Genomic DNA, 23,668 nt, shown 5'->3' with positions numbered 1-23,668 from the left:
GGGGCAAAATGTTTTGAAAAGGGGAGTTGAGTAGGATAAAAAGTAAAAGAATAAAGGTACTACTAGATGGGTATCAAAAAGAGAGAGAGAGAGAGAGAGAGAATGAGGGTAAATTGTAACACTTTGAATGGTTCGTTCATAACGAGCGATAATAACACATGTAAATAACTCAGTCGTAGTTTAAAACGCTAGTTCTTGGTTCCCATTGTCGTATTTAAGGCCTAGGGGGAATGATAGTTGTTTGGTGTAGTATGGTGTTCGTGTGAACAACAACGCGATACTAAATATCATAGAAAGAGAAAGATATATATACATATAAGTGTTTAAGGTATGTGTTTGCGTGCGTGCGCGCGCACGCGACAAATATGAAAAGGGGTTGTACCTTGAAGTCAGCCCAAGTGGAATACTACGCGGGTATTACCGGCGCGAAGGGGTGCTCGCTCGAGTGGCCATTCTGCGAACCTCGTGTTTTGATATTGTAACGTTTGTATTAAATATCAGTTGAAAGAGGGTGACCACCCCTTTTTACTCTTATACTATATCTCGACTTTAATTCTCTCGTTTATTAGGACTTCATTAAAAGTACCATCTCATGCCCTACCACTTGTCATTTAATGTATTTTATTATTATTATTATTATTATTATTATTATTATTATTATTATTAATATTGTTATTATTATTATTTTGTCTTAAAAGGGTTAACGAATTTATATTACATTTTGTATTAAATTAATTTAAATAATATCTCTATTCGAGTAGAGATACAATTAATATTTGTTATATTTTATTATTTTTTGAGAGCGTTAAAATATAATAAATGTAAATTTGTATAAAATTATTTCGTTAGTTAAATAAATATATAAATATATGAATATATAAATATATAAATAAATATATATATATATATATATATATATATATATATATCTATATATATATAAAAATCTCGTGTCACAGTTTTCGTTCCCATACTCCTCCGAAACGGCTTAACCGATTTTGATGAAATTTTTTGTGCTTATCCGGTATCTATGAGAATCGGCCAACATCTATTTTTCATCCCCCTAAATGTTAGGGGTAGTCCACCCCTAAACTTTTTTTTTCATTTTTTAGACAAAATTTTTAATTTCTATTTTTTTATGATACAACATACAAAAATACATACAATCCTTAATTTTCACCCTTCTACGATCAACCCTTATTTTTTAATAGCCATTTTAGTAATTTAATCATTTTTCCTCTCCGGTCGATAACTGATCAATCGTCATTTATTTAGTTATTATTATCCCCGCCAGATGTTTATAGGTGTCACTTCTGACCCAGTAAACAGCACGGAGTAGAACGAAGCCGGTTTCCTTTTTTTTTACTCCCTACACAGTTGTCGGCCATCATTATTGTTTATGCATCAAGTGTAGTAGTAACGTTGACAATTATTATTTTGCTATCTCAGTGTAACTCTTATATTAACTTTTAATCATTCCTATTTTATCAATAATAATTAAATTATCAATTTTGAGTGTATTTTGCACGATTAGTTAATCAAGTGATTTTATAACCTCAAAAGTACTCAACACGTGACACGAGCTTCCAATAACAACGGATTTTGTGTTGTAAGTATACTTTTTTTTATTTATGTTGTTGATCTTATAAAAATGTAATTTTAATTTAATTTTATTAAATTATCAATTTTGAGTGTATTTTGCACGATTAGTTAATCAAGTGATTACGTGACACGAGCTTCCAATAACAACGGATTTTGTGTTGTAAGTATCCTTTTTTTTATTTATGTTGTTGATCTTATAAAAATGTAATTTTAATTTAATTTTATTAAAAAAATGTAATTGAACAATTAAGATTTTCATAGTTTCCAAAAAATCAATCATTATGAATCTTTATTTTGAAATGTCAATGGAAATATTGGTTGTATGAAAAAATTATAAGAGACAATGTTTTCATAAAATTTAATTTTTTACTTTTGTTTGAAAAATTTTTCCATAAAACTTATATTTTTGTTATAATTTCATAAATTAAAACTAATCATTTCAAAACTGCGGCAAAAATCCTGGCCCTAATTATACTTTTAACATTTTTCATCATTAAATAATTTCATTAATTCTATTTATGTATGTTTTGCTCGAAGGATTACTATGCGTATCGGTTGATGATTAGACGCGGTCAGGACAAAATCATTCTACGATTTCGTGAACTTTGCCAACAATTCATAGTAGACATGTACGTGAAGATAGGGAGCGAATGACTATGATACTTACGATTTAATCAACAGAAACTGCGTGCGGAAGAATACAATCACTTGCGTGGGACTATTGTAAACAACGCCGAAACCGCAGAAATTGGTAATTCAGTCATTCTACCATAATCGTACATAGGCAGTCCACGTTACATGCAAGAATATAAAAAGGAAGCTATGACTTTCGTGCTAAAATACGAACGGAAAAACATCGTACAATCCATAAAACTTACAGATTTATAATGTTTCTTTTAGTGTTATTATGATTAGTGATTATCATATTATTGCGATATGTAAATATATAATAGATTAATTGATGTTATTAAATACAATGAATTAAAGAAATGGATGTTTGGTGTTTTGAAATTATGCTAGGTGCTAAGTTGGAAAAAAACGAATGTAATAAAACAAATTTCAATAAGATAAGATAAGCAGTTTCAGAATTATTAATAGACAAATAAATTGTGACACTGATTTTTATATATAGACTTTTATTTAGTAATTAATATATAGAATAAAAAATTATATAATGAATTTTATTAATTAATAAATTATCTTTTTTTTATCAGTTTTACGTTCTTTCATTTAACGATTTTTAAATCGATCTGATTTTGAAAAAGTTTTCACCTCAAAAAAAGCCACAGCAACGCGTGGCCGGGGCACCCTAGTATATATATATATATATATTAATATAATTTAAATAAATAAATATTGATGAAATAATAATATAGAATGAACGAATAATGAAAAAATAAATATAACGTTATAAGTATGAACGTTCTAATCAATTAACCGTTTTAAATGACTTATAGATTATACTAGTAGAAGATAAAATATAAAAGGTGTATAAATAGAGTCCTGACTTTCGTATTTTCTTCCATTATCACGTTAAGAATAATCTCTCGAAGACTTCCTCCAATGTTAAAGAACACACGGAGCTAGTCGATGCTTGAAAAACAAGAAGAATAAAAAAAAGCAAGAGAGGAAAAGAAGTAAAAAAAAAAAAAAAAGAAAAAAGGAAAAGAAAAGAAAAGAAATGAAGGAAAAAAAAGGGGGAAGCTCGTTTACAAACGAGCGACAGAACCTCGCTGACGTGGTAACTGAGACGGCACATTCATCATCCGAACGCTTGTTCTCTCTTTCTCTGTCACGTTACTTCTTCCTTTTTCTTATTGTTCTTCGAGGTGGTCCCACTTTCGTCGAAGTAAGATAATCAATTACGACGCGTGCGAACTCTGGTGATAGAAAGGGGTGGGGTAGGAGGGTGTTGGTGGGTGAGGGATCATCATCGAAGAACAATTTTCCCACTACTTTTAACATTTTCCACGCCTCTATTAATCTTTTTATTATTTATTTATTTATTTTCTATTCAAATATTTCAAAATTTAAACAACACGTATAAAATATTGGGCTGCCAAAAAAGTAATTTCGGCTTGCACCAATAGAAAGCGTTATTGTTTGTTTCGTTATTCTTTTGTTAATGTTAGAATTTTTTTCTTTTGAGGGGTTTGTTAGTTGACACTTTTAGGTTGCTATAGAAACACAAATTTCGTGTAATTGTAAATAAACGTATATAAACGTAAAAATAAACAATTGAGTTTTATTTCACATTAGAAAACTGAAATTACTTTCTTGCCAACTCAATATTTCTAATATTAATAAAATTGTGTTCAAGTAATTTTTACCCTAATTGATAATAAATTATTTTATAATAAGTAACAATGTTTCGTGACCATGAACAATTAAAAATAATAATAATAATCATATACTTTCAAAGAAACAAAGGATAATTAAGATTTTCCTTTTTTAATGTACCCATTCCAATTTTCAACTCCTCCCTTTCCCCGTCTAATATTTGTGTATCGAATTAGTTTACATTTTATTGATTAGTTTATTGATTAGTTAAATGATTGAAATTAATTGGTAGAATGTAATGGAATGATTGTAATGAAAGTGGTCAAGGTTTTAGGAAACTTTACTGACAGAGTTACGACAGGTTTGGTTGCTTGTAAAGTAACGTGACAATTAGTGTGAGAACTAGTAGAGTAAGATGAAGAAGAAGAAGAAGAAGAAGAAGAAGAGTAAGAAGAAAGAGAAGGAAAATAAGAGAAGGATCGTCAACAAACGGTTTCGACGAGGATGGTTTAAGGTGGTTGGTTCACCTCCACCGACATGGTACAGAGTCTCGTTGGTGTCTCAATCGTTCCAAGCTGAGAAGTGCTTCCGGAGAATGAATGAACGAAAGAGAGCGAGAGAGAGAGAGAGAGAGAGAGTGGGACAGAGATAAAGAGAGAAGAGACACCCCTGGAGCCATTTGAGGCTTCTCAACTTCGGAGGGAAAGTAGGAGGGAGGAGTCGGTTTGGATGCCCACTTGGTCTCGAGTATCCCGGCTCCTGAACGATTCTGCACTACCGAGGATAATCGGTCGAGAGGATAAAGAGAACTCGGATTTTAAGTAGCACAACCCAAAACATTTTCTTTACTTAGTATTTTTATATATATATGTTATAATATAAACATCATAAAAAAATTAAATAAGATTAATTTATAATATTTCATTGAAATTTATCTTACAATTAATTATTATTTTAAATTATTATAAAATTATTAATGCATTAATATATTAATTATTATTATTATTATTAGTATTATTATTATTATTATTAGTATTATTATTATTATTATTATTATTATTATTATTATTATTATTATTATTATTATTAATTGGCATTAGGAACTCGAAAGTTCATTATAATATAATTAATATATTATATTTAAAATTATATATTAAACATAAAATTATTTATGTTTTATATTGATGACTCATATAGTTTTTAATTTATTTAGTTATTCAAATATTATCAATTATTCGCTCTGAATTATTTTTATTAATTCGTAATACGAACGATTAATTTATTTGTTAATCAACCATTGTTCTTATTGTGTTCTGATAATTACAATATTTTATATACCATATAAAAATAGTCCTATATCCGTGTTGTTATTTCATAATTCTCATATATACATATAAATCTTTAAATTTTACCATAATACAATTTCCCACATGATATTACACATACAGTGCTATACAATTTATGAGAAACTTTCATAGATCTTCAATGACAAGTAACAAGAAGGTTTCTATAAGAAGACATACATCTATGATATACCGAAACACATAATACATTATATCGAGTGGCGTCTTCTATTCTCTCGGTAAAATCGTACGATGAAAAAGATTCTTCCTATCTCTCTCTTTCTCTCTCTCTCTCTCTCTCTCTCTCTCTCTCTGTTACTCCAATACTCTGCTCCTGTGTCGTTAGCCTATTGAGATGCTGAAGACGACATGACGAGGGTCAGTTTAGACGTTCAGGAATTGACCACTTGTAAAAAGATGAAATCGAAATATATAGAGAAAAAGAAAGAGAAAGAGAGAAAGTAGAAAAAAAAATAAAAAGAGGAAGAAAAAATGTAGAAGAAGAAGGAGGAGAAAACATCGATAGCTACGATCATCATAATAGCCTTATTGTTATAGACATGTTTTGAAAATGAGGGAACCCTCATAGGTTTTCTTCTATTCCTATTTGTAGTGAAGCTTGTGAACGACTGTCCTGTTGCTGAAGAGGACAATGAGTCTTGGAGTATTTGTTGTGTCGCTGTTTGTATCCAATGTGCTGCCGCACGCTTTGACCTGCAACCAAGCTACTACATTTGCAACCAACAGCAGCAGCAGCAGCAGCATCAGCAGCAGTACAATATTCTTTTTCTTCCCCCTCCCCCTTATTTTTTCCCTTCTCTCTCTGTCTATTTTTTGCATCAAAGACTCGACCTTTCTACCGAAAACGTGGTCCCAACAGTTATTAGCGTTATTAATGGCCTCCCATTGACAACTCGATTCATCCCTGATCATCGACAAGGGGAGAAAAGAACGTCGACTATTCGACAGATGTATGTTGGTTTCTTATAGTACCAGGGTCAAGGGTCTTTTCTTCGATTCCGATCGTCTGTGATGTATATATCATTGAATTAGACGTTTCAAGAGAACTTCACAACTTCACCCTTTTTACACCTATTGATAGATCATTCTTAGATATATTTAATTATGAAAATTTCAATCGGTCGATGATTCCCACAATTTAAATACTTTTTTTTAAAAAATAATCAAATCTTAGTATTGCGATTAAATGATACCAATATGATATCAAATTAATTCAAAATTATTTCTTATAATAATATTTAAACGTTAATTGATATATTAGAATAACGTATGCATATATATACTTCGCATATTCCCTTTCACAACAATATACCTTAAAAAAAATAAAATGAGGAAATTCTGAACCAACAAATTTCTAATCGATCATATTACAAAGAGTAGTCTCTCTTTTGGTGTATAAGGGCATAGAAAACAGGGCCACTTTATGGGTCTCTCATCTTTCTCTCTATCCAAGTATCTATACAAACAGATAGAGAGAGAGAGAGAGAGAGAGAGACAAGTCGACACGATCGGTCCGAGCTTCCTGACAGTGGGGTTTCTCTTCCGGGTCGAATTATCCAATTACCTGGAGGCCAACCTGTGCTGACGAACTGGAAGGTCGGGGAATAGATCAGGATCGGCAGAAACGGCAGTGTCGGCAGCAGCAGCAGCAGCAGCAGCAGCAATAGCAGCAGCACCAACAGAACCAGGAATAGGGCAGGGTATAGTATAGGGAAAGGTAAGGTAGGGCAGAGTAACAGCAGAGCAGCAGCAGCAGCAGCAGCAACAGCCAGGGTTGGAGAGAACGGAGCCAGCCGTGCCGTCCAAAGCGGACCGGACAAAGAGCTCGTAAACGCGTTATTCCGCGCCAACGGATCTGTCAGAGCCGCTTCTCTGGGTGCACTACGTGGAAAAGGCCCGTCTACAGCTTCCACATAGAATATGCGCGTACACGTATCTACGTCCACGTCGGCACTGGAGTTCACTACCTTCTTTCTATCTCTATCTCTCTCTATCTGTCTCTCTCTCTCTCTCTCTCTCTCTCTCTCATTTGGTATATTCACGATGGTTATCTTGGCATTCATGAAGACCCACGCCAGTGAAGAAGAAATGCCGATAACTCTTAAGAAAGAACAGTAAAAGGGATAAAGAATAGGAACACACAACAACAACAACAAATAAAAATAAAAAGTGGTCCATCCTTCAAGGTCTCCCTTTTTCGACAATTAGAACGTGGGATAACCATTTTCAACTTCAATTACGATGAATGAAATTCACAATTGGATTGGTTTGTATTACTGAGGGAAAGGGGAGGGGTAAAGTTAAAGTACTTCGTTAAATGGGACTAAAGTTGACTTTTGCGATTGTATAACTTGATCGTAGGATAAATTATTTTCGGTACTTAACCATACTAATGTATATAAAATTAAATTATTCTATATATATGTACATATATATTGTAACGTGACTTTTGATCAAATTTTTAGAATTTTTACGTTATTCTGTATATCAAATACAAAACTGTATCTATTTAATCCAATAGATTACAAATATTAACGATCTATTGTACCCTAATAGCACAAAATATTGAAAAATATTGAATGCATGTGTATTTAATATTAAATAAAGATTTAATGTCTTTTTCATATTCATATTTTTTCGTATTCAATATTTTTCAATATTTTGTGCTACTAGGGGTAATATGGAATTGAATGAGAGATAACATACAAGTATATTTTGTAAAAAAATACTAGTAAATATGTTAATATTCATGTAAGAAGCATTCAAAGTTTGACGAAGTACCAGGTGGAAGTATTTCCGTTAAAAATGTGAAATCGGGGTTAACAATGCGGAACGACATGTGTTCCAACGTGGTAATCCGTCTGCTGTCTGTGCTTGTTCGTGAAAAAGAAAAGAAAAAGAGAGAGAGAGAGAGAGAGAGAGAGAGAAGGGAAAAGCTTAATCGCGATCGACATGTACGAGGGAGATTCTTCTTGAATCTTCTCGATAGGGAAGTTTTCCCCCCTCCCCCCTCTGCTATTTTTTTTTCACCAGTTATTACGAAAAACGCAAAAAGGGTCCAGAAGCAGGATCCAAAACGTAAAACTAGGGGGATTCGTATACGACCCGTAAGATTCGTTTCCCCGGTTTAACCCCCTCCCCACCCCTCCCAACTCTATACTTCACCTCCACGAAACACCCTCTTCACCACTTTTACAGAGGCGTATAAGCACAATCGTTTACAAGGTGCACAATGACATCGACTGGTTCGTATTGTGGTTTGGCCCTGCTTGTTCTCGTGGGACTTGTGCCCACGTGAGGGGTTTTGACATAATTAGTTTTCGTATCGGAATGATCAACTGTGGGAATATACTGGGTAAAAAAAAAAAAAAGAAAAAGGTTGTTGTAATGTGTGCATCATATCGATTTCGATCATCATTTTTCTTTATTTGCACTTGTATTAAATAGTCGAGCTATGAATTTATCTACAAAAAAATTGAACCCTAGGAGAAGTATGATTAAAATTAAAATGATTGTATGGTATTATTATATTTAGAAATGTATCGTTGATGTGTATAAAATATAATATATTTACTTATTAACATATAAACTTATATATTTTAAATAAAAATAACATATATAACTTGTACATATATATTATACGTATATATGTTTATAAGTATATACATATGTTATTTTTTATATATACGTATAAACATATATATACTTAAATTATAAAATATTTATTTAAATAAGTTAAAAGTGAATTCTGAAGAAGTATAAATGACAATTCAAACAAGAATAGTAACAATTGTGTCGATGGTATTATAAAGACGGCTTAAACTTATGATTGTTACGAAGTAACATATATAAGTAGTATATAAGTAGTATATATATAGGTCAGAACAACACTCGAAATCCGGGGAACTTATAGAGTAGAGTTCTTGAGAAAAGAGAGAGAAAGTGAGAGAGAGAGAGAGAGAGAGAGCAGGTGTGCGGGTGGAATAGTTATTATTGTGTGAGGACCGGACTCGAATGCCGAAACTTCAGAATTTGAAGTGGCAGACCATGTCGGTGGTAGTCCTTTCAAGGATTCGAGAAAGAGTAGGAAATAGATGGATGAGAAAAAGGATAGAAGAAATATAAGAAAAGAACTAAATAAAGAAAGAAAAGAAGCTTTTCATCAAACAACAATAACAACAACAACAACAACTTAAACAGCAAACGCTTCACAGTTTATCATGCAAAAGATGGATTCAAGCAAACAAGCACAAACAAGTGAGCAAGTAAAAATAAAACGTTAAAATAATAAGTACGGAGTAAGTAATACGTAGACGAAGTTTAAAGAAGAAAATAGTGAAATAAAAAATCTGAGAAAAAGAAAGAGTATGTGTGAGAGAAAGAGTAGACCACACAAATCTTGCGAAAAATCAAATGAAAATCCTAGGTGGTATACCAGTTGTGTCGTAGACGACAACTGAACGACGTCATTATCGTTGACTTCTTGACTCCTCTACCTAAACCTGCTAACGATCTCACGCACTGTTTTTTTTTTCTTCTTTTCCTATATACTATATGCACCTACAATCTACTAACTCCCTTTTTTACCCTTTCTTCTTGTTTTCTTTTTCTTTTTTTATTATTATTTTCATCTCCCTTTTCTTCTTGCCAGTCAAAAAACGAGAGAGAGAGAGAGAGAGAGAGAGAGAGAAATTACGCTCCTGCGTCTTAGAACATGGAAAAAAAGGGAATACGTTCCAAGTGAGTACGCGAACAAGTTTGCATTTTCTTTTTCTTTTTTCCTTTTTCTTGTCCCTTTTTTTTTCTACTCAAGTGTTCTTTCTAAAGAAAGAGAAAGAATAATATAAAATCGGGGTAAAAAAAAAAATAAAAATAAAAGAAAAACGTTCCCATAAGTGTGTTTTAACGCGTGCCGACGAATAAAACAACCCCTCAACTATTTCACCTCCTCCTCAAAAAATAAAAAACAATTGTACAATTTTCGTTTAAATATTACTCTCATACACACATACACACACATACACTCATACAATTGTCGGATATTTATTCTTACATAAGCAAATCTGTCCACCATCTTACATTTCCCGAGTCGAGATGAGCTTATAGCAGCGGACGGTGGGGAAGGGGGTTGAGGATCACCCTCTTTCCCCCTATTGAAACACATCGACGTCCACAGGGTACCGTACAAAGAGAAACCGATGTAATCTCCGGAAACGTTTAGGGGAAAATTAGGTCGACGGTTGTGCGCGTACCCACGGATAAGCATCCGAACCAACCCGCTTTACCCCCCTCCCCCTCCCCTCCCTCCCCCTCCCTCTCACCAACTTCTCCTTTTCTGATCCTAGTATACCCTAAATGCAATCCTTACTACATACATATATAACTTTAACCACTATATACTCTTCTCTTTCTATCTTTAAATCTATCTTTGACCCTAAAGACGAAATTTGTCAAAATATTTATTTAACTTGCTACTTTTATTTCTTTATTCTCTCTCTCTCTCTCTCTCTTTTTCTACATGTGTGTATATGTATGTGTATGTGTGTGCATGTGTTAGTGTGTATGTTTTCTTGTATATCTTTTTTCGATTTGAATTCGGTTTTATTTTCCCGCCTCGCGTGATCGGAATCAAAAAGGAAGGGAAACAGAAAGAGAGAAAGAGAGAGAAAGAGAGAGAGAGAATGAGATGTTTTTTATTCTTTGATACACTTTGTGTGTCCGCTTTCTTTTGATAAATATTTATGAGATCTTCTTCTATCTTTTTACGTTTTATCGAAATATTTTCAATCCTTGTGCATCTTGTTTCAATTTTATATATTTTTTTTTCTTACATTGCGTATAATAATATTCGTTAATTCGATCAGTGTGATTGGACGAGCATATTAAATGAAAATAATGATAATAATAATAATTATTATTATTAAAAATATTAATATTAGATATTATTTTTTTTTCTTTTTCTTTCTACTTCAAGGCTCTTTTACCCTTTTATGGAAAGCAAAGAGAGAGAGAGAGAGAGAGAGAGAGAGAGAAAAGAGAACGTCGTCATCGACGTCGCGACGTCGTGAAATGTCATCGACGACGAGTACGTCGTTTGTAACATTGAAAACGTGTTATTTGGAAAGTTGCCATGAAGTAACGTTAACGTATCAACGTAGTTTACGTCCAATTTTTTCCATTGGATAATATTTTTCATTAGGACAGTGAGAAGATGAACAATTTCTTCTTTTTTTTTTTTTTAATTTTTCTCATTGAAATATATTTTATTTTATTTTTGATTCTAACTTTGATCCTTTATATTCGCAAGTTATTTAAAATAATCTATTAATATATTTATATGAATTCTTAAAACATTTGTGTATGATAAGGTTTGTAATAATTGAATAAATAAATAAATAATTAAGATAAATATATATATATATATATATATATATATATATATATAATATTAAAATTAATTAATAATTAAAAGATAAACATATATAAAAAAATTATATTATTATAGTAATTTTAATATTGTATATATTATAAACAAATATACAAAGTATTAAAATTATATTATCGATATTATAAAATTATTCATATATTTATTTTTAAAGTAACATTAAATATGTTATTTGAAAAATAACACGTTACATCGATTATACATATTTGATTATTGTTAATTTATGTAAAAAGAAAAATATCATTCACACCTGCACACGTGGAACTGTGTTAATTCTATATTTATAGAAAGAAAAAATAAAATATGGATTAGATAACAAATATAAGCGCTACTTTTCGGACAGATAAACATCCAATAGCACTTCGTCTTTCGATTTATTCGTTGAAACTATCAGCGTTAAATCAACGAAACGATCGGGACGTTATCGACCAAAGAAAATCCATGAAATTCCCATAACGTTAGTTTCTAGCAGTGACAATGGTGTGAAAGAGGGTGGATCTCAAGCACTTCTATTCTATCTCGTTAATGAGCACTCGTTTTATTACCTTCTCGACAACTTCTATTTTTCTTTCACGATCTTTCAATGTGATATATATATATATTAAATAAAAAAAATACCAAAGATTATTTATTTAACATTCTAGCAAAAAAAAAAAAAAAGAAATAAGAAAGAAATAAATAAGAAAAAAATATATAAAATAAGTTTTAAATTTTGTTATTTTCTTATTACAAAAGACAAATTATCTACAATATTATGGAAAAAAATATATAATATAAATTATATATATATATACAATTATTATATATTTTATATATTTTATATATATAAAATTATTTAAATAATTAAATACATTTAACTTGTAATATAAAATTTATTACCCTAAACGTTCAATAAAAATGTATCCATAATATAATCTAAATAATAATTTCCCTTTTCCCTCCTCCCCATTTTAGATAAAGAATAAAATTAAAAAAAAAAAAAAGAGAGAAAGAGAGAAAAGCACAAAAGGGAAAGAAAAGAATATAGTAAATTACAACGGGAATATTCGTGAATATTCTACGTTGTCTGAAGACCCTACCCCCCTTGAACCACCCCCCGACTCCCCCTTTCATTTTTCCACTCGGACTTTTTCCTCTTCTCTCGAACCTTTTTCTCTTTCGCTTTAGTAGCCCAAGTATCTTGAGAGACTGGAACGGACCAGAGGAGGATTTTTACGGCTATCTATCGAGCCATTTCGTACGTGTGCTGGATACTCGTTGGATATTTTTGCTCTTCCTTGCATCGGTGCTACTTCTCTCTCTCTCTCTCTTTCTATTTTTTCGTTGGGACTTCGAATTCCTTGGACTCCCCCCAACCTCCAACTTCCACCCCCACCCCGTTTTCTTCGTGATGGTGGCCCAAGCTACCACCCGCCTAAAATGTGCCAGCCAGCCACCCGTTTCTGTTTGAAGAGGGAATTTTACAGTCGAATACACTTGATGCAAGACGTACAGTCCCCCCTCTGTGTTAGACTATCTTCTACTAAGAAAGGAAGGAACGATGGTACGAACGAATGAACGTAGGAACGAACGAACGAACGAACGAACGAACGAACGAACGAACGTTGGGAACGAATGATGGAAGAAAACGAAACGAAGAAAGGGAAAGACGGGGGATGTAAGAAAGGTAAGGAAGAATTTTTCCCATATCAGTATAGGAAAAAAAAAAGAAAAAAAGTCCTCGTCTTTTTCGATAGTAACTTTCAACTTAAAGGGAAGGGCTTCGACCTTGAGTGACATCGGCGAGTCGACTTGACCGAGTAAATAAAAACTCTTCTTCTTCTTCTTCTTCTTCTTCGCTTTGAACTTTGCACGACAGCTATCGAACTTTTTCTCTTTTTATTAGTAGTAGTAGTTTCTTTTTATACTTTTTATTCTTCTTCTTTTATTTTTACTCTATCGGGGGATGAAATAGAAAAAAAGAAAAAAACGATGATTGGAAAATTTACGAAGAGGACAAAGTTACTCGAGGAAAAGTATTTATAACGACGTATACAATCCCTACTACTTTTTTTTTATCTTTTTACAATCGATCGAATATTTTTATCTTTATAAATGAAACGTATAAATGGTATAAATAAAAATCATCGATTGTTGAGTTTCTCACCAACATTTATTTCCATGTAATTACCCCATTAAATTATTATATTGATTTAATTTAATTACAAACAAAACAAAACAAAAACGAATAAAAAGATCGACATAAACGAAAGAACGATTATTATGTTACTACAGTTTATATTGAAATCATTTTATGAATTAAACTATAAATAAAATGTTATATAATACATTCGCGGCCGGCATATTTTTTCCGTTTCTTATACTAAGTACCGACAAAAATGATGAAATTTTGAAAAAAACAATAATTTTTACATATATTCTATACATAAATATATAAAATTTATATAAATACATAAATATATGTTTAAATTATTTAAATTTACATTTAAATAATAAAATATAATTATTTGAATATTATATTTAAATATAATATTTAATTATTATTTTTAAGTAATTAAATATAATATTTAATTATTATTTTTAAGTAATTAAATATAAATTTAAAATTATTTATAATTAAATATATATATATATATAAAATACTAATAAAGTAGTAATAAAATAATAATAAAAAATAATAAAAAATAATAATAATTATAAAATAATATAAATTTTTTAATTTATATATATGAACAAATATAATATATAAATTTATTTTTATTAAATTTTTAAAATGTAAAATGAGACGTGAATCACCTCAACGGCAACCAGGAATAGAACTTGGAAAGACGTGAATTCACATCAGCGGTCGCGAATGTTTCAATAAAATTTTTTATAATAATAATAAATTTAATAATAATAATAATAATAATAATAATAATAATAATAATAATAATAATAATAATAATAATAATAATAATAATAATAATAATAATAATAATAATAATAATAATGATATAACAATCGATTTCGTTTTACCGATGAAGAACAAAGTTGGGGGTGGGGAAAAAGGGCTGACAATTAAAGGTCTCGAGGTATCTCGAGAATAAGAGTGAGAAAAATAGAAAGAGAAAGAAATAAAGAGAATGAGAGAGAGAGAGAGAAAGAGGGAAAGAGAGAGAAAAATATCAGGCTACGGTAGGAACGTCGAGGAGCTAATTACAATTTCTCTGCGAAGGTTCTTCTCCTCCTCGTCATCGAGATCCCCCGAGGTGCCAAACGAAACGAGCGTTTCCGCTTGGTAGCTTCAATGCCAAGCGGAAAGAACGAAGGAGAGAGAGGAAGATAGAGATAAAACGAGATAAAACGAGAGAAAACGAGATAGAAGGGGTGAAAACGATGAAACAGAGGGTTAAGAAGAGAGTAGTAAGGGTAAGAACACTTGGAAACAAACAACAAAAGCATCCGCGAACTGCACAAACGTATCCTATAGAAGCAACACACCGGTATCATCTAACAGCTGTTGAAAGAAACGAAGAAGAAATATGAAATAAGAAGGAAATAAAAAGAAAAAAAAAGTAGAAGAAAAAATACAAAGAAAGAAGAAGAAGAAGAAGAAGAAGAAGAAAAAAGGGATTTACCCCTCAGAGTTGAGGTTTCAAAGTAAAAATTTCTTACGAGTTATCTCATCCCTCATTCCCCATTTTCTTCAACGCAACTTCGAGGAGAGAGGAACACAAATGTTGAGGGTATGTAAAAAAAAAAGAAAATATAAGATGGTAGCATTTTTGTTGGTTACGAATTAATTGAATAAGAGTCGCCGAGCTGTCGGGGGATGTGCTGCGGGTTCTAGTCAAAGTAAGTAAGTAAGTAAGGGGATGGTGGTGGGATCAAAAAGAAGAAGGGTTTCTGTCTGTTTTGCACCAGACGAACGAAAACGCCTTCTCGTCGTCGTTTTAAAGAGCTACCACCACCCCCAACTCCCATGCTCCCCACCACCTTCAACCAACCCCAACGTCGTCGTCGTAGTTCGTCGTCGTATCTCTCCCTTTTCGCATTCTCTTACGACACCCTCCTTTTTCCCTCCATTTTCCCTCCTCCTCCTCTTCCTCTTTCCTTCTCTTCTCTTTTCTTTTCTTTCGCTACGTAGAACGTACGAAGAAGACGAGTACGTATATTCAGGACAGACTTGAGGAAGGGTGACTTAAGGTAGAAAGAGAAAGAAGATGAAGAGGAGGAGGAGGAGGAGGAGAACGAGGAGTAGAACGAGGAGTAGAACGAGGGCGCACAGGGGGAGGAGGATTGAAGAAACGCTTGGGGGTTGCCATCTACTCTGAATTCAGAAACGATCAATGCTCCAGGAACCCAGCAGTACCAGCACACACCACTATACCCTTCACCCCTTCTCTACTATCTATCTATCTTTCTATCTTTCTATATATCTATATATCTATATATATCTATATCACGCTTGGTGCAAAAGAGAAAAATAGAAATAGAAAGAGAAAGAAGAAGAAGAAGAACAGGCAAACCTTTCTTATTCTTATTTCGTTCTTCGTATTCTTGAATTCCCACTCGCTTCCTAACCCCCTCCTCCTCATCCTGTTCTATATATTTCTCTATCTCTTTTGCCACCCTTTTTCTTTTCTTATTCTTTTGGTTTTCTTCCCTTTCCTCTAGGCAAGCCGGTAAGCATCTCATCCCTTTACGAGTAAAAGCGACTCCACAGGGGGGTGGCTTGATTCGTCGACGTAGACGTCGTGCTGACAGCCCGACTCTCTCTTCGTGGTAAAACGGAGGTCGAACGATTTGCCAAACTTCCGGGAGACACTTTTCTTTTTTTTCTTTCTTTTTCTTTTTCTTTTTTTTTTCATCCACACCCCACGTTGGAATAAAGAATGAAGTCACGTGATCGAGACTGAGATAAATATACCAAACTATCGAAGAAACAATTCCATGATCTAAATTTTACTTCAAACGATTGATCATATTTTTAATTTGTAGTTTCTATGTTTTATATATAACACCTTTTACGTTTGAAATTAGAGATTGGTTTATTTATAATTTTATTTGAATTTTTAAATACATGTTTGTTTGATGATTTTAAAATATAAAAAAGAACACATACATATGCGGTTAATTTACGCGGTACCGATAGTTATATTTGATGTAGCATAATATATTATTTATTTATCAATTTCATTTTTAACCCACATATTATATAATTTTGAAATTATAATTTTGTCAATATTATTTATCATTTTTATACACTCCAATATAAATTCCTATTAACGCAACAAATTAAATTGACTCAATCATTTACAATATATAATATAATATATAATATAATAATTATAATATAAATATATAATATATATATAATTAATATAATAAATATATATATGAATATTTGATATTAGAAAATTCATCCCTTTAATCGAAGTTAACGTACTATATTTAAAATAAGGAAATAAGTAAAGGGGTATTTTTTATATCCTACAAATGAAAAAACATATTGATATATAGATGGAATAATAAAGCAAAATAAAAAGAAAGATAGGAAGTATGAGAATGAATGTATGTGTGTGTGTGAGAGAGAGAGAGAGAGAGAAAGAGGGAAAAGGAAAGATATATAGAAAAGGGAAACGCGATTTGTACGTACGATCGATCAAAACCCTCATCTCGTTCGGCCGAGGTCGGTCTATCGAGGCGATTCGATGAGCTAACGCCAACTTAACGCTACACACCCCACTGAGCTGCACTCGGTCAGATAACTCGTGGATTTTCGATCGTTCTCCGCGTTCCACCACGGATCTAGGTCGTTTACTCTCACTTGTGGATTCTTCTAAGTTCCTTCTTACTACGATCCTCTTCACGAATTTATTAAGTTCGTATTACCAACACTTCTGATGATGGATATTGATGATAATCACTTTATCAAATGAAATAAGACAATTTTTTCTTCGTTTTTACAAAACTAACACTTTCTTTAAAATTTGGAAATAGAATTTTTATTTTTATTTTTATTTTTTAGATAAGAACTACGTTAGTAAAAAAAGAAAACCTATTAACACTTTTTATTATACGTATAAAATTAAAATAATTAATGCTTATTATATTATTCGTTATATTAAATAAAAAGTATTTTATTTAATAATAAATAATTAATATTATATAATAATTATAATAATATAATAATATGAATATATATTATTATATATAATAATATACATTATATATAAATAATATATACATAATCATATATTACTATAATTAATATTATTAATTAATATTATTATATATAATATTATTTAATAAAAAATATCTTTCACACCAAAAGGGATGGTATAATTAAAATTTCTGTTTACATAAGTGATCAAAATTTTTTCAAAATATTCTAAATTCTCCGATTATATAGGTACTTATTCATTAATTTAAACTTAAATATGAACACAGGAATAATTTTGTAATAAATAATCGAAGGATTACTAAACGATATCGTATGTTAACATTATTCTTACGTATTTATGGATTAATATCGAAGAAACAGGAAATTAGTGATACCGAAAGGAAATAAAAATAAGAAAGAGACAGAAAGAAAGAGAGAGAAAGAGAGAAGTATAGTGAGAAAAAGGGCGAGTGTTGGAAGGTACGAGAGAATGGAAATCAATACGTGAAGTGAGCAGCAGCAACCAGTTTGAAGCACAGGAGCTGCCGGCTTTAGAAAGCCCTGAGACGTCGTCTGCTCATCCTCTTTGGACCCTGCGTTAAGAGAGCTTCAGCGGGGGTGAAGGAGAATGATAGAAAGAGAAAGAGAGAGAAGATGAAAGAAGAGGAGAGACAGGAGAGAAGAGAAGTTCCATTCAGGACTAATGGGGTTAAACGCCTTAGCCATCAACCGAACGTCTCCCTCTTGATTCTTGGACGTTCCGATTCGACTCCACTAAGATTCCAAGTACCCCCCTCCCCTAACCTTCCTACTCCTACTCTTCCTTTTCCTCTTATTCCTCCTCCTCCTTCTTCTCCTTCTCCTCCTATTCATTCAATCTTAAGAACTCTGCATGTGATATAACCCTTTTGTATCGAATAGATATGAAAAATATATTAAAAAAAAAAAATTCAACACGTTAGAAATTACCAAATATTTTATCAAATTTCGTAAATATATACGTTACCCCCCCCCCCCTAAAAAGTTGTTTTATTGAAGTTAACCCAAAACAAATAAGGAAAATATTGTTTAATTATAATAATATTTAAAGTGTTGGATATTGCGAGGACTGTAATTAGTATTTTTAAAAATGAAAATAATTAACAGAGGAAGTATTATATATATATATATTTTTAATTGATAACACGATTGTTGTAATTTTTGTTTTTTTTTAAGTTTCGATAAACTTTGTTATCCCTTCCCCCCTAAAAGTATACTTTTCGATATACCAAATAATTGCAACTTTCAATTCTACGTTGTCATCGATAATTGTTTGTCGATTATTATATTTTATCGAGTTTCGATTCTTATGTAAGATCAGTGTTGTGATTAGAAAATATTTGTTATTAATCTCTTAGGAACTACATACCACTATAGTGGTTTTCACGGATGCCATTTTCCAGTACAACGTGCTATTGTAATAGCTTTCACGGATAAGATCTTTTAAAATATATTATACTTAATTTTATTGATAATTATTAAAGTAAAGTGTATAAGTAAAAAGTTCTTTAAACAAAAATTATAATTTAATTATGAAAAACTTCGTTAAAATGTACTCGCGTACAGAACAAGCATTGGTCGTCACGCAACGTAGATTTATCGTTTACATGTAATTCTCGTTGAATTCTGCGTTACAGAGAAAGAACTCCGCGTATTATTCAGCAGTGCCTAAGAGATTAATACGTTGATATTTAAAATGAAAAAAAAGAAAAAAACTTACCCTTGTGTGCCATATCGTCAGCGGTGACGGAGGCGAGGAGGCCGGTGGCGCCCGGCCATGGAGCGACCGCAGCGCCGAGCTGCTGCGTTGGCAGAATCTTTGGGCCTTTAACACCCTATTGGTCACTGTAACAAATTTTTATTTATTCGTATTATACAATAGATTTATTTTAAAACCTAGAAAGATGCTTACTGACAACTTATGTTGATGAATTAACTCATCAACTGGTGGATCATCTCAACTATGACTCATTTACAAACTGATTTGGCAAAATTGATCATAAATCTTATCTAATAACACCCTATTAGTCACTGTAACAAATTTTTATTTATTCATATTATTCAATAGATTTATATTAAACCTACAAAAAAGAAATCCCTACTGACAACTTATGTACACCCAATTACAAACTGATTTGGTAAGATTGATCATAAATGTAATTAACATCCTATTGTTCACTGAAATAAATTCTTTTTATTCATATTATTCAATTTGCTTATATAATATTTATATTAAAATCTTACAAAATAATCTTACTGACAAATTATATTTATATCTATTTGCAAGCTGATTTAGTAAGATTGATTGTTTCTTGAATTTGAAAGTTTTACAACGATATATTATTATTAATACATCTGGTAATTATTTTAGTAAAACATATGCAGTGTATCAAATCATATTCACGTATTCTGAATAGTGATCTCAACGATGGTAAGAGTTCGAATAATAATCCATGCAAAAAAAATCATACGTATAATTAATTAAACAGTTAGCTGAAATGTTAAATTAAACGTAGAAAATAAATCGGTTGTTTAGAAAAAAATATATTATACTTTTAATTTGATCATATATTGACAAAAAGTGAATTAAGAGAAAGAGAATTCAATTTATTGTACGAACAATTAATAATTAATAATTATAAATAATTCATTGAAAATCATTGAAATATTACTAACAAATAATATTCATACCAAGTATGCGGTGCACAAGCTGACATGTGTACGGTAGGACGACCGAACTGTAACTGTCTCGACTGTTTACATGTATACAGAAAAAAAGTAAACATACTCGTACGTATAGAATATAATTTAACTATTTTAATGTACTTGAAAAAGATCAGGGACGCTATTGTTTATAAAAACTCTTTTCCTTTCGTAATCTTACGAAAAATGTTGACTAACGATGTAAAACGCGTTTTCGTTTTAAAATAAATCTATGTTTCTTTTTTAAATATTTTCCGATTATCTGTAAATCGGATAAATAAAGTTCAACAAAAATTCATATTTTTTTTTTTTTACCGACTTTGATAATAAAAACAATTTGTCAACGATAATAAATGATTAAATTAATTTTAAATTATTAAAATTTTTTTTATTATTAATAAATAAAATATTAATTATTAATAATAATTATTATATTATAATATTATATTATAATAATAATTTATTTAATTAATAATTTATTTATATTTATTAATAATTAAATTAACTTTATTAAATTTAATTTTTAAAATAAATCAAAAAAGAGATGCAGAATTTTTTCTTTTATTTTATTTTCAATTAAAAATCAAACATTTGACACAGATTAAATTCATTTTATGAGAAACACATTTCTTAAATCTTTCTCGAAAAATCTTTCCACCGACAAGTGTTATTTTTTCTTCTACTACTACTTCTTCTTCTTCTTGTTTCTTTTCATTTTTATCTACATTATATATACATATGCATATGTATATATAATGTAGTTTTTTTTCTTCAACAGAAGTATATCTCTTATGTAATTCTTTCATTCGCATAACCCCACCTGTGTAAATTAGAACGCTTGACGTTTCATTGACATATCGTCATTCGAGCACTCTCTGCTCAAACGTGGCACACGCTACAAAAAAATTATAATATACTCTAATCAAATATTTTTTACCTAATTTATTCTTTTTTTTTTCACATATTTTTTATTATTTTTTTTTTTCGATCAATTACTCATTCCTCGTACCTTCCATCATTAACTTTCTTAATGCAAAGAAGAAGAAGAACAAGAAGAAGAAAATCATTCAAGACAAAATTTGGCCCATATAGAAATAAAATTTGTATTTTTGCACTCTTCCTCCCTCTTTCCATCCCTTCTTCTCACTCCCTCACCCCCTATACACGTATACACTACACGTATTTACATAAAGATGATCGTTCGTTTTGAAAAAACAAAAAGAGTCGACGTTTACCCTCTTAAAACGTGATTCCTCCCATGAAATAATACAACCATGTAGGGATTCTGTTAAAAGAGAGAAATAAAAGAAAAAGAAAAAGAAAAAAGGGGGATGAACGTAACATTGGCGATATGAAGTATCGTAATTACCTCGCTTCGTACTCGTTGAAGATGGTTAACTACTCTCGCTAAAGTAACACCCCTTCAAATTCTTCATCGCGTTTGCACCGAGAAAGCGCGAGAAAATAACAAACTAAGAGATATGAGAGAATAAAAAAAAAACAACAAATAAAATAGAATGGTAGGAGAATTAAAAGAGAGAGAAGATACAGGAGGAAAGAGAAAATACATTGGTGAAGGATCGGAGGGAGTAGAAGTGAGGCTAAGTGCGATAATTAGTGTTCCGAAGGGGTTCCCTTGGTTATCATCGTGATGCATATGAGAGATATCTCTCAAGAGAGTATAGAAAAAAAAAAAACGAACGTATATGAAAGAGCTATCAAGATAAAATAAAATATTCGTCTATTTTTTTACACGACCTTATCTACACAAGAAATGTTGTATCTTTTTTTCTGTATATGGTAGTAGATAGGGTAGGATGATAGAGAAGAGGATAGGGGAAGATATTTTGGAAGAGGAGAAGGACAAACGAGTAAGTAAGTATACGTCAAATCGGAATAAAAATAAAATGTGTATGTTAATATATACATATATGTTACTTATGTATACATAATTTTTTGTATAGATTGTACGAGTTTGGGGGACATATGTTATCAAATTTCTGCGTCGAAAATTGAACACCTGATCTTACATTAAACGTTAAATATTCAATATTTAATAACTTATTTGTTTTATTTTTATTTTTTTTTTTCATAATTCTTATTTTATAGTAATATCTGTTGTTTTATCTGTTATATCGTTACAAATGTTATTCACAAAATATCTTTTTACGGGTTAATATTAATTGGATTATGCATTAGAATGAATTAATCGATACATGTTGAATTTAGTTATGAGTTAACGTTCAATTTGTTATCATTTCAATGCGAAGGTAACCAAATGTTAATGGAAAATAAAAAAGTATTTCTGTATATATAAATCCATGATAAAATCAAAATGAAATGATTCAATGTATTACATTGAAACTCATTTCTTATGAATTTTAATGAGTCAATAAGTTGATCGAATGAAACCAACGTTAACGTTAAAAATAAATACTTGTAGATAAATCAGTAAAAAAAAAAAAAAAAGAGAAAAAATAGGAAAAAAACTTCCATGTGAAATCTTTTGAATTACTACATACAATTATACGTGATAGAAAATAAAATAAATCCATTATTAGATTGATTTTAATAAGTGTTCAAATCTATTACGGTATTAGGAATTATACAAATGAAATCATCAATGCAATTGTAAAAGAAAAGTATCTATAAATAAATCTTTGATAAGACAAAACAAAGAGCATTATTCAAACGTAGCAAAAGAAGGGAATAAAAGTATACATAAGTAGAAGGAGACTACACTTTTATGATAAAAAAAAAAAAAAATAGAAAAATACCCTGTGAAAGCATTGACAAGAGTTAACGAACTAATTAGGACGTAATAAATCCTGAAATCGTTATTGTTAGTTCTCTCGCGTGTTGGTGTATCGAACGAAAGAGAACAGAGAAGAAAAAGAAGACAAAAATTATGAGAGAAAGTGAGAAAAAAGAGATGAAGAGGGAACGATGTCAATGGGGAAAAGAAACAGATTCGTGAAACGAAATGAAACGATATATGAAACGATACAAATATGGATACTGATACGATACAAGAAGCAAAGGATGAACGTCGCGAAGTGAAACAACACATTGGCGCTCATTCGTAGA

General features: G+C 30.9%; 1 protein-coding gene and 1 long non-coding RNA gene across 5 annotated transcripts in view; one reads left to right on the top strand and one right to left on the bottom strand.

The window, feature by feature from the left end:
- Positions 1-23,668, bottom strand: part of LOC107074619 (paired box protein Pax-6) — an 88,691-nt gene that overhangs the window by 60,261 nt on the left and 4,762 nt on the right. For all 4 annotated transcript variants that reach the window (XR_016177528.1, XM_089175286.1, XM_089175285.1 and 1 more), the window contains exon 2: positions 19,599-19,723. Coding sequence is in view for 3 of the 4 variants with exons in the window: in XM_089175286.1 (XP_089031412.1) it covers positions 19,599-19,611 (13 nt within the window). In the remaining variant the exon portion in view is untranslated. The remainder of the gene's footprint in view (positions 1-19,598; positions 19,724-23,668) is intronic.
- LOC149031640 (uncharacterized) lies at positions 931-2,812 on the top strand. Its single transcript, XR_016177524.1, has 2 exons — positions 931-1,609; positions 2,140-2,812. It is a non-coding gene; the product is annotated as an uncharacterized LOC149031640 (long non-coding RNA).

The sequence above is a fragment of the Polistes dominula genome, unplaced genomic scaffold, assembly GCF_049000335.1.
Source record: "Polistes dominula isolate Pdom_NZ unplaced genomic scaffold, Pdom_raw_medaka contig_82, whole genome shotgun sequence".
Classification (NCBI taxonomy): domain Eukaryota; kingdom Metazoa; phylum Arthropoda; class Insecta; order Hymenoptera; family Vespidae; genus Polistes; species Polistes dominula.
Note: the sequence above shows the minus strand (reverse complement) of the source record. Positions and strands in the feature narration are given on the sequence as shown.